At 43.1% G+C, this 15,381-nt stretch overlaps 1 protein-coding gene across 2 annotated transcripts in view; it reads right to left on the bottom strand.

Moving 5' to 3' along the window:
- ABCC3 (ATP binding cassette subfamily C member 3) overlaps nucleotides 1-15,381 on the bottom strand; it is a 708,094-nt gene that overhangs the window by 471,440 nt on the left and 221,273 nt on the right. For both annotated transcript variants that reach the window (XM_078654774.1, XM_078654775.1), the window contains exon 2: nucleotides 7,377-7,553. In XM_078654774.1, coding sequence (XP_078510900.1) covers nucleotides 7,377-7,553 — 177 coding nt within the window. The remainder of the gene's footprint in view (nucleotides 1-7,376; nucleotides 7,554-15,381) is intronic.

Here is a 15,381-nt window from a genome sequence, read left to right as displayed (position 1 = left end):
TGGTCTGATCACCCTAATTTTTTTGACTGATGCTGGTGGTTACTGACTATGAAAGTGCTCAGTCCTTAAAAGGTATATGGTTATTGGTATAACCCTAATTGACGAAGACAGCCTACCAGTAGGTCACTAGTATATGGTAGGGCATGTAGGTTTAAAAACAACAGTGGACTTAATGCACTTGAGTGTGCACTGTTGTAGAGTCTTGTGTCATTTTAAAGCCAGGCCTGCCTTGCAGGCTGATTAAAAAAAACTGTATCCAAAATCGACTTTGATATTAAAAGTACTTATAAAGTCCAAAACTACCTTTTTATTACATATAAGTCACCCCTAAGGTCAGCCCTAAGTTCCCCAAGTATAGGGTGCCTTGCTATAAAAAGCAAGGACATTATAAAACATGTTTTATATACCTTGGTGTGGAAAAACAGCCAACATTTTTCCCCCATTGCAGTGCTGCTAGCCCCGTAGGCTAACATGGGGGGCTTTAGAAAATGTAAAAAAGTCTAACTTTTGGTGAGAGATAGCTAGCTATGTCATTGAAAGTATCAAAATAACGGTTACAATAAATCCAACAACTTGCCAAGATCGGATTTTATTATAAGTAGTTTTAGAATGTCCTCTCCTGTATTTACCTAAAGCAGCCCTGTAGCAGCCTCTTCTGAGTGAGTCAGGCTACCATCTGAGTAGGTGTGAAGAGGCCTGGGACTGCAACAATACGGCCATTTGGTGGGAAAAATCCACTTCCAGGAGAAGCCAGGGAGAGGAAGGGGCTGTAGAGATAAGTATGACTCCAAAGGCAGAAGAACAGATGTCACAGGACCGAGGCCAGTCCCCACTTCCTTGATCCCCAGCCAGATGTAAGCCCCATTGTTCAGATTAGGAGAAGTACTGGAAGAGGTGTGAAGTTCAATGTTAGCAACACTGCTGAGTTGGGTTACACTGACACACACTCCAAGGACAGAATTTCTCAATTTTTCTTTTTGTCACCGAAAAGCATTCTGGGCCCAAAATATGTCACACTTCGAAGGAAGGGATCATAGCAGAGAGTGGCAACTTAACCCCTATTGGTTGGGATATCTCCCCCTCTTGCTAACCCAGGATGGTGAATACATATAGGAGATCTTCAGGAACCTCTCAGATCACTGCCTACAACATTTGGAGAAAGGGAACTTCCATGCTGGATCCTTGGACTGCACCACAGAAGGTCTGCACTCAGAAGGACTACACCTGCTGCACTCTCAAGGCTCCAGTAAGAAAGAGTTGGGCTTGATTCAAGAAAAGGGAGTGGACTCGCTGATCATCAACAGGTAGAATAGTGCTGGAAGAAGCCACCTGTAGCAGACCAAGAGAGGACTACTCCAGCAGATTAGCTACAACTGTATTTTCCCGGACTTCCCAGGTGCATTGTGGGAACTTGAGTCCTAGACCCCAGGTGCAAATTTAGAACTTCTGAACCCTTGGCTGGTGCTGCTGGACAGTTTTCTACACAAGGGAACCAACAAAGAAGAAGTTCAGAAAGTTTCGGATCTTTTTGCAAAGTTTGGTTAATAAGCTCCAGAAGAAGATTGGCTTGACGTTGAGAGTCAAGCCGCTGCCATTGACTCCAGATTCAGCCTGACCACTCTGGTTTGTCCAGCTGAAAGTTCTAGGGCTGCTCGCCATTCAGGACTAAGACTTCCAGAGGCTCACCGAGGTATTGTGATGCAACAGGCCGTCATTGTCGACTTGAACTTCCCATCTGAGAAGCCCGAGGATCCGCCAATGAGTGTCGATGAGGGAAAAGCTCCAGAAAAAAGACAAAGTGTGAAGGTAAAACTTTGACCATGACCTAGCGCTCAGCCTATTTGACCTGTACTCCATTGCAGTCAGCCTAAAACTTTTACTTTGTCCGGGTCCAGCACGAGCAAATTGCCGCAAGCGGCACTTGAGTCTTTTTGGCGCTAGAGTGCAAATTCTATATTTTATATTCGCATATTAAATATTCATATCGCCGGTACCCTACTTTGGATTTGTGTCATTTTGGTTCCATTTAAAATATAAAAATATTCTCTATTTTTAGAAATTGTGTTGGATTTTTATTGTGTGGCATCTCTAATTTATTTATTGTTTTGGTTGATATTAAATGCTTTACACTTACCTGTCTCCTATGTTAAACCTGATTGATCGTTGCCAAGCTATCAAGGGTTTAGCAAGAATTCATTTATTGAGAATTGACTGCCCCTTATTAGTGATTGTGATATTGGGCCATATGTATCAAGCCTTTTTTTCCGTTTGCGAATAGGAAAAAAGCCTTTTGGGATGTATCATTCCAAAAGGCCATAGCACAATAGAGAGTTGCAAAATTTCAATCACAGCATTTATCACAGCATTTATATAGCGCACTACTCACCCGGCGGGTCTCAAGGCGCTGGGGGGGGGGGGGGGTCTGCTACTGCTCGAACAGCCAGGTCTTGAGCTGCTTCCTGAAGGCGAGGTGGTCCTGGGTCAGGCGGAGGTGAGTCGGAAGGGAGTTCCACGTCTTGGCGGCCAGGTGGGAGAAGGACCTTCCTCCTGTGGTGGCTCTTCGGATGCGGGGGACGGCGGCGAGGGCGTGGTTGGTCGATCGAAGCTGGCGTTTGGGAACGTAGAAGTTGAGGCGGCTGTTGAGGTATTCTGGGCCTTGGTTGTGTAGGGCTTTGTGTGCGTGGGTGAGGAGCCGGAAGGTGATTCTCTTGTTGACCGGGAGCCAGTGCAGGTCTCTCAGGTGCCCGGAGATGTGGCTGCGGCGGGGGATGTCCAGGATGAGTCGTGCTGAGGTGTTCTGGATCCGCTGGAGTCTCTTCTGGAGTTTGGCGGTGGTTCCGGCGTAGAGGGAGTTGCCGTAGTCCAGACGGCTGGTGACGAGGGCCTGGGTGACCGTCTTCCTGGTCTCGGTGGGGATCCATCGGAAGATCTTACGTAGCATGCGCAGGATGTTGAAGCACGACGAGGAGACGGCGTTGACTTGTCTGGTCATGGAGAGGGAGGAGTCCAGGATGAAGCCCAGGTTGCGTGCATGGTCTGTGGGTTTGGGTGCGCTGCCCAGGGCGGGGGGCCACCAGGAGTCGTCCCAGGCGGAGGGTGAAGATCCCAGGATGAGGACTTCCGTCTTGTCCGAGTTCAGTTTCAGGCGGCTGTTCATCATCCACTTGGCAACGTCTGTCATCCCTTCGTGTAGGTTGGCTCTGGCGGGGTCGTTGGTGAGGGAGAGGATCAGCTGGGTGTCGTCGGCCTAGGAGATGATGTTGAGGTTGTGCTGGCGTGCGATGGTTGCGAGGGGGCTCATGTAGACGTTGAAGAGTGTTGGGCTGAGCGAGGAGCCCTGAGGGACGCCGCAGATGACTTCGGTGGCCTCCGATCTGAACGGGGGGAGGCGGACTCTCTGTGTCCTTCCGGCGAGGAAGGAGATGATCCACTCCAGTGCCTTCTCCTGGATTCCGACGTTGCTGAGGCGCTGTACTAGGGTACGGTGGCAGACAGTGTCGAAGGCCGCGGATAGGTCCAGGAGGATGAGGGCCGCTGTTTCCCCGTTGTCGAGCAGGGCTCGGTTGTCATCGGTAGCTGCGATCAGGGCGGTCTCAGTGCTGTGGTTGGCCCGGAAGCCAGACTGCGAGAGGTCGAGGGAGCCGTTCGTCTCGAGGAAGGCGGCCAGTTGCTTGTTGACGGTCTTCTCGATGACTTTTGCCGGAAATGGGAGCAGCGAGATGGGGTGGTAGTTCTTGAGGTCGGTGGGGTCGGCTGATGGCTTCTTAAGTAGGGCGCTGAGTTCGGCGTGCTTCGAGCTCTCCGGGAAGGTGGCGGTGTCGAAGGAGGTGTTGATGATGTCCCGCAGGTGGGGTGCGATGACAGCGTCGGCCTTGTTGAAGACGTGGTGAGGGCAGGGGTCTGTCGGAGATCCGGACTGGATGGAGTTCATCGTGTGGACGGTGTCTTCGGTGCTGATCGGGGTCCAGGCGCGGAGGGTGGTTGTGGGGGGCGGTGGTTCGGTCGTGGCGTGCGTCGGTTGAGTGCTGAAGCTGTTGTGTATGTCCGCGATCTTGTTGTGGAAGTAGGAGGCGAGGGAGTTGCAGAGGTCTTGCGAGGGGGTGATGTCGTTGTTTCCGGCGTTGGGGTTGGAGAGCTCTTTCACGATGTTGAAGAGTTCCTTGCTGTTGTGTGCGTTGTTGTCCAGTCGTTCCTTGAATGCGGTTTTCTTGGTGGTGTGGATCAGTTGGTGGTGTTTTCGGGTGGCGAGCTTGAGGGCAGTCATGTTGTCTGGTGTTGGGTCTCTGCGCCAGGTTTTCTCGAGTGCTCTGCAGTTCTTCTTGGAGCTCTTGAGTTCATCGTTGAACCATGGTGCTTTCTTGCTGCCGGCTCGGCTCGGCGGGGTCTTCAGAGGGGCGAGGTCGTCTGCGCAGTCGCTGATCCATTTCGTGAGGTTGGTGGCCGCTTGGCTGGGGTTCGTTGTGCTGGTGGGAGGGTTCCTGCTCAAGGAAGTGGCGAGCTGGTCTGCGGTGATCTTGTTCCAGCTTCTGCGGGGACCCGGCAGCTACTCCCACCACCGACAAAATTTGCGATTATCTATTTTGCTAATGTAATTATAGAACTGCAAATTGCGATTCCTTAAATGCAATGCTGGAAGCACCATAAATATGCTACTTGGCATTAAGGAATTGCAATTTACCACCAACTTCAAGTTGGTGGTAACTTGCGATTTTCTTTAAAAAAAAGCACTTTTTTGATTTTTTAAGAGTGCCATATGTCGCACATACATGCCCTTAGGGGCATCTCAATTTCATTGCATGCACTGCATTGCATTTGGGGATGCAGTGCGCACAACAAAATTAGTTTTATTTATTTATATGTTCACTTACCTGTAATCCTCCGTAATCCATAGATTACTACCCCCCACCCTGCCCCTCCCCACGTCACCGCCCGGCAGCTACTCCCACCACCGACCGCTACTGGTTGCCACCCCACAAAATATGGGAAGGATGCTTGCCGAGTCACCAGATGGAAAATTTATCTTTTGCTATCAATATCAAAGTTTGAGCCATGCTGCATTTAAAAGAAACCCTTTGTTTACATTATGTAGGGCTTATTGTACTCCTTACAAGCTTTCAAAGATAACAGACATGAAAGAGTCTGGATTCAGGAAGTGTAAATCAGTCAGAGCAGATGACCTTCATATGTTTGTGGAATGCCCTGTCTTAAAGGAGTTCTGCCATAAAGTAAGTTCAGCAAATTCTGACATGTCAAGCCAAGCTATTGAGGTAAGACCACTACTTGTCATATTTGGAATACAACAAGAGGAGGAGGAAAAGGAAGAGATGTACTGGAAGGGAAGAAAACTAATGGTGTGTCTGATACTGACAGCAAGGCATATAATTTGTAAAAAGTGGATTTTACAGAAAGAGTAATCCAGTAAAGGCAGTATGCTTGATGAACTCTAGATGAGCACGTAATAAGAACAAAGATAAACATTGGACTCTGTGATGAAAAGGTGTAAAGCTACATGTGAAGGGGTCCGATGATTATAACACTGAATGAGCTCTAAGAACATAGCAACAGTAAAGCAGTAATAGCCCATGACCCGACCAGAGGCATAGCTGTTTAACTGGTGTTTGATAGGTGACTGGGTTAAAGGTGATGAGGACAAGCAACACAATAAAATCCCACTCCAATTTACGAATATAGAGTAAAACTTAACAAGAAAAATAAGGGAAACCAAAGATATGGATTTTAGAATATTTAAGGAAAAATTAGGCAAAAACACTTAGCGTCATTGACAGCCAATGGTCACAGTAATCCTGGATCTAGATGCGATGTCAGGCTTACCACAATGGGGAGCAGGTCAAACACACCAACTAGGTTTATACCAGTTGGAGTTTTTAAATAGGAACTTAATCTCTGAAATGGAAGTCAAAATCCTTCAGCAGGGCAAGGTTTCAGGCTTAGAATAGGAGAGAGGAGTTGGCCTAATGGCTAGGGTGGTCGACCTCGAATCTGGGGAACTGGGTTTGAGTCTCGGCAATGAGGCTCAACATCCTGTGATTCTGGGCAAATCACTTAATCAACCAGTGCCTAACAAAAATTAATGTGTCCTCATAAAACGCAAATGGTGCTATGTAAAGTTCTCTGATACCCGATACCTTTGGGTCAAGTTCACGCTATATAAAACTCTGTAAAGTCTTAAAGCTGTAGGGTCAAGCCCTGTTGAATCCATTGGCTTTGATGGGGAAAGCTCAGAGTACAAAGGTTAGATTTAGCATCCAGGTAAGTATCCTCATCGGCTAGCTTTAGGCAATGCCTGTGTGGCCAGGGAAATTAGCAGTGTGGCCACTCCAAACTGCTTCTGAAGGTAGCTCCCCTCCCACTTGGTTTAAAACCAGCCTGGCTAGGGAAAAAGGGTTGTCTTCTATAGGTTTCACCTTACAATTATGAAAGAGCAGTCTCCTTTACAGGTTAATGAAGTTCCTAGGTCCATCTGGTTTTCCTGCAGTGATAAAATACCTCCCTACACACAGGCCATTGTCTCTGCTCTGGAAACAGTGTTCACACCTCATTAAGGTCATAAATTGAATGGGCAGCAGCTGGAGACCTAATGCAAATCTGCATTATCGTACAGCAGCTTCAAGTAGGGAAACGTATATTTCTTACAGTTAATTTTCCTAAATATTTATTTAAAATATGTAATCAATTCATTAGACTGTATTGCTAATAAATGTTATGGATAGTGGTAGAATCACTATTTGACCTAATCACAAACCGGAGAAAGCAGAATTAATCATTTAATCCAAACTCGTTTTTTCATAGAACAGCAAGAGTTTCACACAGTAAAAATTGATTTTGAAACCTCATCCCTGTAGGGACATGTTAACATTACATTTTGTATGTCTAACTTTTAAATACCATGCACCCTACCTTGTGGACTACAAGGCCTACTCACGCCAGGGAGATGTCTTAATTTTGAAAAGGTTTTTTTTTTCTTGGTAAAAAGTGTTATTTTGACAGATTGGACTCCAGGTTTAAATTGCAGTAACCAGGCTACACTGGTAGGCTTGAAGCCATATGTTCTCTGTCACACTAGTGGTTTGCAAAATAAGTGACACATTTTCATGATATGGGTATATTTCTGTACCGTAAATTATAGCCTTATAAAAAAGTTGAAAACGCCAATTGGCCAGTTTGGAGTTAGCCAATTTTACCGTGTTTTAGGGATCAAACCACATGAGATTAGCAGTGTCCAGGTGCATAAAGTCAAAAACACAACAGCTTCAGTCCAAAAGATGGGGGTTATCATGAAAAAAGGGAACTTTTCTCACAAAATGCAAATTGAATGTATATGAAATTTGAGAAAAATGTTTAGCCTTTCATCTTACCGTTTTGAATCTGTTCAGCACAGAGACCACAATGTATCCTCTTCTGTAATATCTGAGATACAGGAGGTAAAAAGGAGAAACAGCCCACAGGTAGAAGCAGGGAATCCATGCTAGAATTGTGTTCTGAAAGCAGGGCGTTAGGTCGGGACTCTCAGTGTACACTGTGATGTTTGAATCCTGCGAAAAAATAAATATAAAGATAAGAGACCCATTAATCTTCTTGGGAAAATAGTGCATATATTTGTAGCTTGTGTAGAAAAATGTATGTAGTCAGCTAACAACATAAATAGTGCATAGCAGAGTTATCTTGCTTTTATATCACACTTACAACCACAGGTTTGTTGTTTTGGCATATGCTACCTAGTAAGGGTTACTGCTCTCCAGACTTTGAACTTTTCACCCTCAAAAGAATGTAAAGTAGAACTATAATATCATGTTTAAATAGTTAAAACCGATAGGCTGTACACAGATTCCAGTAGCAAGCATTTGGCCCACTGAGCAGGCCCACTGGTTAGGAACAAAAATATAAACAGAAGGTTTTGTATAAAGAGGTAAGACTGTGCGCCTTTAAATATAAGATCTAACAGATGTGTCTTAATCTACTGGCTGAAGCAAAATCACAGATTCTTATAAATCTTATGGTAGTGGATACTAGCTTGGTGAAGCAATGACATAACTAAACACCGGTTAGTTAGGATTTCAGAAAACATAAAGAAACATTTTTACATAACTTCTCAAAAAACACACATCTGCCACACTCTGGCTGATTGTCAAGACCTTGAATTCCCTCACTTTTCACTCCAAAGTCCCACCAAATTGACATCTTTGTTTGAAGGGTAATTATACAGAATATAGAGTGGACCTATTAGGGAAATACCTCCATAGAGACTGTGAATGTTTATGAACATTGTACTCATCACAAACAAGGAGGTTTTCAAGTTTAGGATGGCCTTTTTCACAATAAATGGTCAACTATGTGGAGAAGTTGCCAACCACCATGGTCAGTCTTTACTTTGGCCCTAGTGACTTTTACTCAATGGATAGACAGATTCTTCATTATGTTGTTTTGAACCTCCCTAAAATTGAGGGAATCTTGGGTAGATTACTTTGGCCCCAAGAGGTTTTCGCCTCCCTCTCTCTGTTCAGAGAAAAATAAACAGGCAGGTGTTGCTAACTCTTCTTTACAGCAGGTTAGGCTAATTTAGAGTGTTATGAGTCGGACAACCTTGTCAGAAGTACTGTTATCTATCTACAGGTTTTTTGTTTTAGTTAAGTGGACACTTACTCTGATCTCTGAAAGTAGTAGACACAAAGTAATTGGTTTTACAATGATTAATTTTTTATTACATACAATCAGCAAATCGGTGTAAAAAGTGATGAGAACTATTGATATTATTTCAGCAGCCATAACATGAAACAAAATGAATATTAGAAAAACCCAAGGCATCTTATATTGCACATCCTTACTATCAATAGCAATATGTCTAAACCATACCTAAATTTACACTTATATTATTGTCAGCCTCCCATTGTTTGTATTGACTTGAGTAGCACTACCTCTTTGTTATGCCACACCATGTATTGTCCCTGCATACCTCCAAGTAATTCTCAGATTTATTAATCGTATTTCAGATCTTTGCATTCTCCCCAAGCAACCAATTTTCATGCTTGACCCTCCCTAATTCTTTGGTATTATTTATCCTTTCTCCCCAGTGATTCTCTATGGAAATGGGAGGGAGAGCTCCGTGCCCAGCTCCCTGCATCCACATTACTATGTGAACAATGCTTCAGTTAGAGACAAATGTGAAAAACGGGCATTTGAATCAAAATATACTTTCTTCCACATTATCTCCACATATGAAGGACCTTGCCGTGTTTCTCACTACACACAGCTTCCTAAACAACAGAATGGCATATTTTTTCTTTGCTGTGTTCTAGTTATTTATTTTAGCGCAACTTAGGTCAACCTGTTATAAAGTAATTTGAAGATCTCACACACTCTGTTAGTTATCATCACAATTTCAAAGATTAGTTTCCTGGACTCCAAGCCTTTGACTACAGACTCTAAAGGATTTGTGTGATCATATGTGTCATACAGTTAGGCCTCATTTGTGTTTAACATGCACATGTCATCAGAATAAGTCCTGCCGCTTAAACCACTGTGGGGTCCCTCAAAAAGTCAGTTTGAGTAATTGTGTGTCCGCTCAGTGTCAGCAGAAGCACGGATTGTACAATGAAACAGCCACTGCCATGTGACCCAGAGGCAGCTGCAGCATCTTATTTGTCTCAAAATGTTCAGTCTTTCTATCTCTGCTTGAAAGTGAGGGCGCTCCTTTTCCTTTTTGGCTCACAAACTTTGGAACTACCTTAATTACTCTCTTTGCAATTCTCAAATTGCACTGTTCTCCAAAGTCGGTCCTGGAGGGCCAGATACAGGTCAGATTTTTAAGAAGACTACATTTTTCTAAATGGGGATATGTTCAAAATCTGCCATGCATCCGACTTTGAAGAACCCTCTCCCAAAGAAAGGATTTTTAGAAAATCCCAAAAGACCTGGCAGCTTTAACATTCTTGACTAAGCGATTGCCTTGCCATATCTGTCTCTGGGAGGCCCTATGGGTAGCTATGCGTTTTATAAATCTTCTACTCCAATCTAAATTGAAAGTTTCTTCATTGGCCTACAGGAGCCTCACCACCATCTCTTACCATATGCTCAGCTTATTTTACTCCAGGACTTTCAATACTGGTTTTTATTAGATGCCCCTTGGAAACATGCCAGTGACTTGGGCTCAACCTGCCTGTGAAAGCTTCCCCTGAATGTGCCCCGTTTATCATTCTGTGTAACTAAATCCAGTAATTACTTTAAAATGTTAGTGTTTTGATGTGCCCATGATGACAGCAATAGTTCCATGGTTGTAGAATATGTTTGTACCAGTTCTCTATGGTTTCCATGTGTACATGTATGTTGATGCAACCAAAATACAGTAAACCGTGGTGTCATGGCTGAGAAGCTCAAACTGTGTATGGCTGGTCTCCGAAACTGATGGTCAAGCTGAAATATGATAAAAAACAAATTTGCAGTTGAGGGCAGTAGTGGAGATCTCTGGGGACCACCTTGGTGACAGCTAAAATTCCATCTTATAAACCGCCTGTAAAAGTCACAAAGAAATGTTGCGGCACGTTCGGAAGTTGTCTCATCTTGCTTCCACCAACTAAATGTTTTTCAGGGGTTACTGTCTTATCTGATGTCTACAGATCAGCTCTGAAGGCAATGTGTCCCAAATTTACAAAGTCAAAGAGGGGAAAGAGGAGCACTCAAGTTTTAAATATAATCTAGACTAATCAATCTCTACCAAGGGTGCTACACTACAGAGATGTGTTGGCTAGCACAAGTAGAGAGGACGCACTCGACACATTGTACATCGGAGCATTGCAACATACTGCCACGGAGAATACAACCGCCACAACATTACCTGATATTGTACTTAACACGGGGATCACGCATCGGACAGATTACAACGTCCTTGTCGTATAATACAGAGAGGGCCGTCGAGGAAACCTATTCTGGCGCCTATTCCTGTGTCAACGATTTTGTGCATCTTGTCATTATTTCAGACCCCGCGTGCTCCATAAGCAACATTGTTTCAGTTTTTTGAAGAGTGTATTGCACGATTCTGCGAGCAACATGTTTATGTATGAAACGCCGAACACAAGGTAGTCATCCTCACTGCAGAAGTTCACAGTGATTTAGTTATTTAGAGCTTATGCTCACGGGTTCGAAATAGAGTACACGTGCGGTCCAAGAACTCAACCCTGAGTATAGGATTCCATTTACACACCACGCATTAGAGCAGAGGAGTTTTTCCCCTGAAGAAGGGTACCTTCAGGTCCCGAAATGCATTGGGCATCATGTCCTCAACAAATCCAGCAATTTGATTAAAGAGCAACTATCAACTATGGTTTCCGATTTAACAAGAAATGTGTAAACAGCACATGTGTTTCGCAACTAACCTTATTTGAAAGCACAATTATTGTTGTTTCTCATGTAGTTTGTATATATGCATATTAAGATTCACAACTATGATGACTTTTCTGTATGAAATGTTGGATCACAATTCCATAATCAGAATTAAATAGTAGAACGTTAAATCTCACACTGTCTAGTGTTTTGAACCATTGGTTTAATTAATATTTCAGTTGTTGGAAAAGGGATTCTTTTCCCAAAGGAACAGTGCACACTACAAGTAGGTTTCTCCTACTTTGTTACTTAACCAAATTTACAAAGGCAATCTATCTGTATCTATAGATTAGACAGACTCAAAATGCGCCTGATCACCTTACTGTTGGTGCTTGCAAATTTGACTAATCCTCACTGGAGGTAGGTGTACACCACTGGATGCAAATCTGTAGATGGGTCCATTTTGCGGCCTTGTGAATTTATTTCAGGAATGCTAATACCAAATCATCTACAACATGAGTGTATTGTCATTTCTGGCTGGTTGAAAGTTGCTATAAATAAAAGAACGTTGGCTATTAATTTTCCTACCATCACATCCTCTTAATAGTCCACAAGTCACTGTTTGCATCTACTGCCATACTCTGTGACTCTCCGATAAAGCAGTTAAAACATGTTTATATTGCAACAAAGTGTACCTCCTTCAGCATTTGTCTGCATCCCAATTTCTCTTGCTTAACACCAAAAACCCTTTAGTGAGTAAGTCTAAAGCCTATCAATATACATACTAACCAAAAAGTATGTTTATGCTTTCTTATGAACTAATTCTACAGAGGAGTAATCCAGGGCTTTAACAGGGATGAAACAACTGGGGGTCTCTCAACGGGACGAGGCCAATGTAATTAAGGGTGTGGCTTAAAAACACATAAGCTAAAAATCTGTGTTTAGCATAATGTGCCGCCCGACTTGTATTTTGCTGTTTCTGCCAATACATCCAGATACATGATACAACAAGTAACATCATACCTACAACAAGTTACGACTATTGGCATTGTCAATGGTTGTTAGTTGCATAAGATAAATAAGCACCAACTGGCTTGTATGTAATATTGAAAAAGCTTTGACTTAAAGTCCTAGTGACACCACAACAATGTTGCTGCTCCTGAGTTTCAAAAAGAGTATGCAATCGAGAGAGAAAATGACTCTCTTTAAAGGATTTCCCTTCCCCTACAAAGTTTACATGGCATGACGTCATGCCGTAACTTCTCCACTAGTGAGAAGTGAGCAGTGTGAGCATGCGCACATGGATGTGCCTGCTGTCACTGCAGTCCGGAAAGAAACAGACCCTGTTGCAGGACACAAAACAGAGCCCGATAGAGACCTGCTTGTGCTCAGAACCAGTGAGACTCGGCCCACTTAAGGCCCTGAAGTAATCTATAATTGTTTCATGCTTAATTGTTTTCAAAACCACAAAAATAAAGATACTAAACAAAGAGCACTTGCAAGCAATTTCACAACTGTCACTGGAATGGCATCTAAATAAAATCATAAACTATGCAACATTTAATGTAATTGCAGCATATGTCTCAGTATACAAATTATACAGTCAAAACATGCCAACTGGTTCTTTTTCTCAGCAAGGCTTGCTCGAACAGAAGCACAAAATGAGATACAATGGGACTTTTGGCATCTTAATTTGAGCGATTCTGTTCACAATTAAAAGTAGAAGAGTAAATGTAATTATTTGTATCAAACTTGACATGACTAGTACTCGTGTAACACGAGGGCGTGCCAAAAATGTTAGGCCTGGTTTTAGGCACAATGTTAAACGTAGTTTTTTTCCCCAAATACTACAGATAGTGTTCAGTGACTAATTCTAATCCGTATCATCCAGGTTTTCTCAGTGTGGAAAAACCGGGATAGTGAGTTTTCGTCGCTCTACATTCTTCTGATCGTTTTGAGCGGCAGGTTAGCCGACTAGATGTCTCACCGACCCTGTTTGACTGGAAACACCACGTGAACATTATTCATGAAGTAAAACCACAGGAAGCAGTATTCTCCCGCCTGAGTGGCACGCCTTGTGCGCGAGGCTTCTTTTCTAATTGCCTATGGTTAGGCCACTGAAAGGAATGAAAATGCATCATTTATAACCTGAAAAACCTCGCCTCGAGGGAGACTTTGCGTTCCTATTGTTAGATCTCGTCACTGATAACGTGCTTCTATTTTTGAATAATAATAAACCTAAAACATGGTATTGTACGCCTTTAGCAAAATGCATTAAAAAGCTACCAGACCACCAAGGAAACCTGTTATCCCCTTGTGGTTGTGATCTTGAACCACTGGGTGGCTATAGTGACATTTGTCTTAAGGATTTTGAACCAATCACTGAGACATATGTCAAGGACAGGACTCACTTTATTAATTTGATTAAGACGTAGATTTTCATTCTTCAAAAGAAATATGGTTCACACTAGCTTTAGAATGACTATATATTAACATCCCACAAGATCGAGGGACTAAAGAGGCAGAAACCTTATTTAACCACAGACCCACACACGTCCAAATCCCTACTGCGTTTATAATTTCACTCCTTCATAATGCCTTACAAACAAAAAATGGATGGATCAACAGTAATTATAACTGTCAACACAAGGGAAATTACATGGAGCTATATTTGCCTCACATTTAGTAATTCTTTCATTGATGCCCTTGAAAATACATGTATATTAAACACCAACAACCCTTTTGCACAAAATATCAAGAGGTGGAAAAGCTATATGGACAATGTCTTTATGGTCTGGTCATGATGTGCCAACAATTTATCAGAATTTATAGCCGCACTAAACTGCTCCCTTCTGATCTGCGCTTCACATATCATAGCATACTGCACTTTTTAATTTTTTTATCTCAGATATACTAAGCAATGTTCCCTCTAATTTTTTTCCTCTGTGTGCAGCAGTGTAGGGTCTCTGTGCGCTGCAGCCATGGCTCTGTGCGCCAGGAGCTAGACTGCTTGTGCGTGCAGCGCCAAATATCACTCCAAACTTTTGTTTGTTTGGAAAAGTGAAAAAAAAGTGCATTTCCATACATACAGCGCCACGTTTGGGTCTTAACCCCTTCCATGCTCATGACGGAACGGTTCCGTCATGAGCTACGGTTGAGCTGTGCTCATGACGGAACCGTTCCGTCATGACCACGCCCGTTTCTATTACGGCCCAGCACCGGAGGGGGAAACGCGGTCGCGCTGAAAAGGTTAAGGCAGGTTTGCAATTTGGATATGCACGCCATGACATGAATTGGTTACACTTCAGGTTTAGAAAAGCACAAGACTCCAACGGTGGTACCTTCATAATATTTTACTAAAGATTCTTAACTGGAGCGCTGTTCATTGGGTGGGGAAATGTTGGGAGCCTATACAAGATCACATATACACAATAAGTTACACACTCACATAACGAGCTACTGAGTAATGTCGGGCTATACCGTCAAAGATAGTATATGAAATTCGATTAACTTGAATACCTTCACAAAGGCCCACAATCAGCCCCGCAGCCGTGCTCTATTAAGAAAAGAAATGCATCAAGTCCAAAAGCACGACGTGTTTTAAATCTCGTGCTTTTGGACCTGATGCAGGTGGCATCTGCAATGTTACTTGTTATATTATATATCTGGATGCAGAGAGAGAAAGAAGCAGAACAATACAACCAATGACAAAGCCAATAGTCCTGGCTTGTTGAGGTGTAATGGTACTTGTATTATATATCTGGATGCAGTGACAGAAGCAGCAAAATACCAGTCAGGCAGCACACTATGCTAAGCACAGATTTTCAGTGTTTTAAGCCATGCCCTTAAGTACATCGGTCACACCCTTTTAAGAGACCCCCTAGTTTTTCAATCCCACTTAAAACCCTGTCTATAAGATTTGTGGACAGTTACTATAAATATAAAACAGCATATCTAGACGTTCTAACATTATGGGATCGGGCTAAATGTGATAAAAACGTTTCCTATGTTCTTTGTACTGCATCCATCTTTGAGGAATACACTTCA

The sequence above is a fragment of the Lissotriton helveticus genome, chromosome 7 (genome assembly GCF_964261635.1).
Source record: "Lissotriton helveticus chromosome 7, aLisHel1.1, whole genome shotgun sequence".
NCBI classification, from domain to species: domain Eukaryota; kingdom Metazoa; phylum Chordata; class Amphibia; order Caudata; family Salamandridae; genus Lissotriton; species Lissotriton helveticus.
The sequence above is the reverse complement of the archived record's forward strand: the minus strand, read 5'-3'. Positions and strand labels throughout refer to the sequence as shown.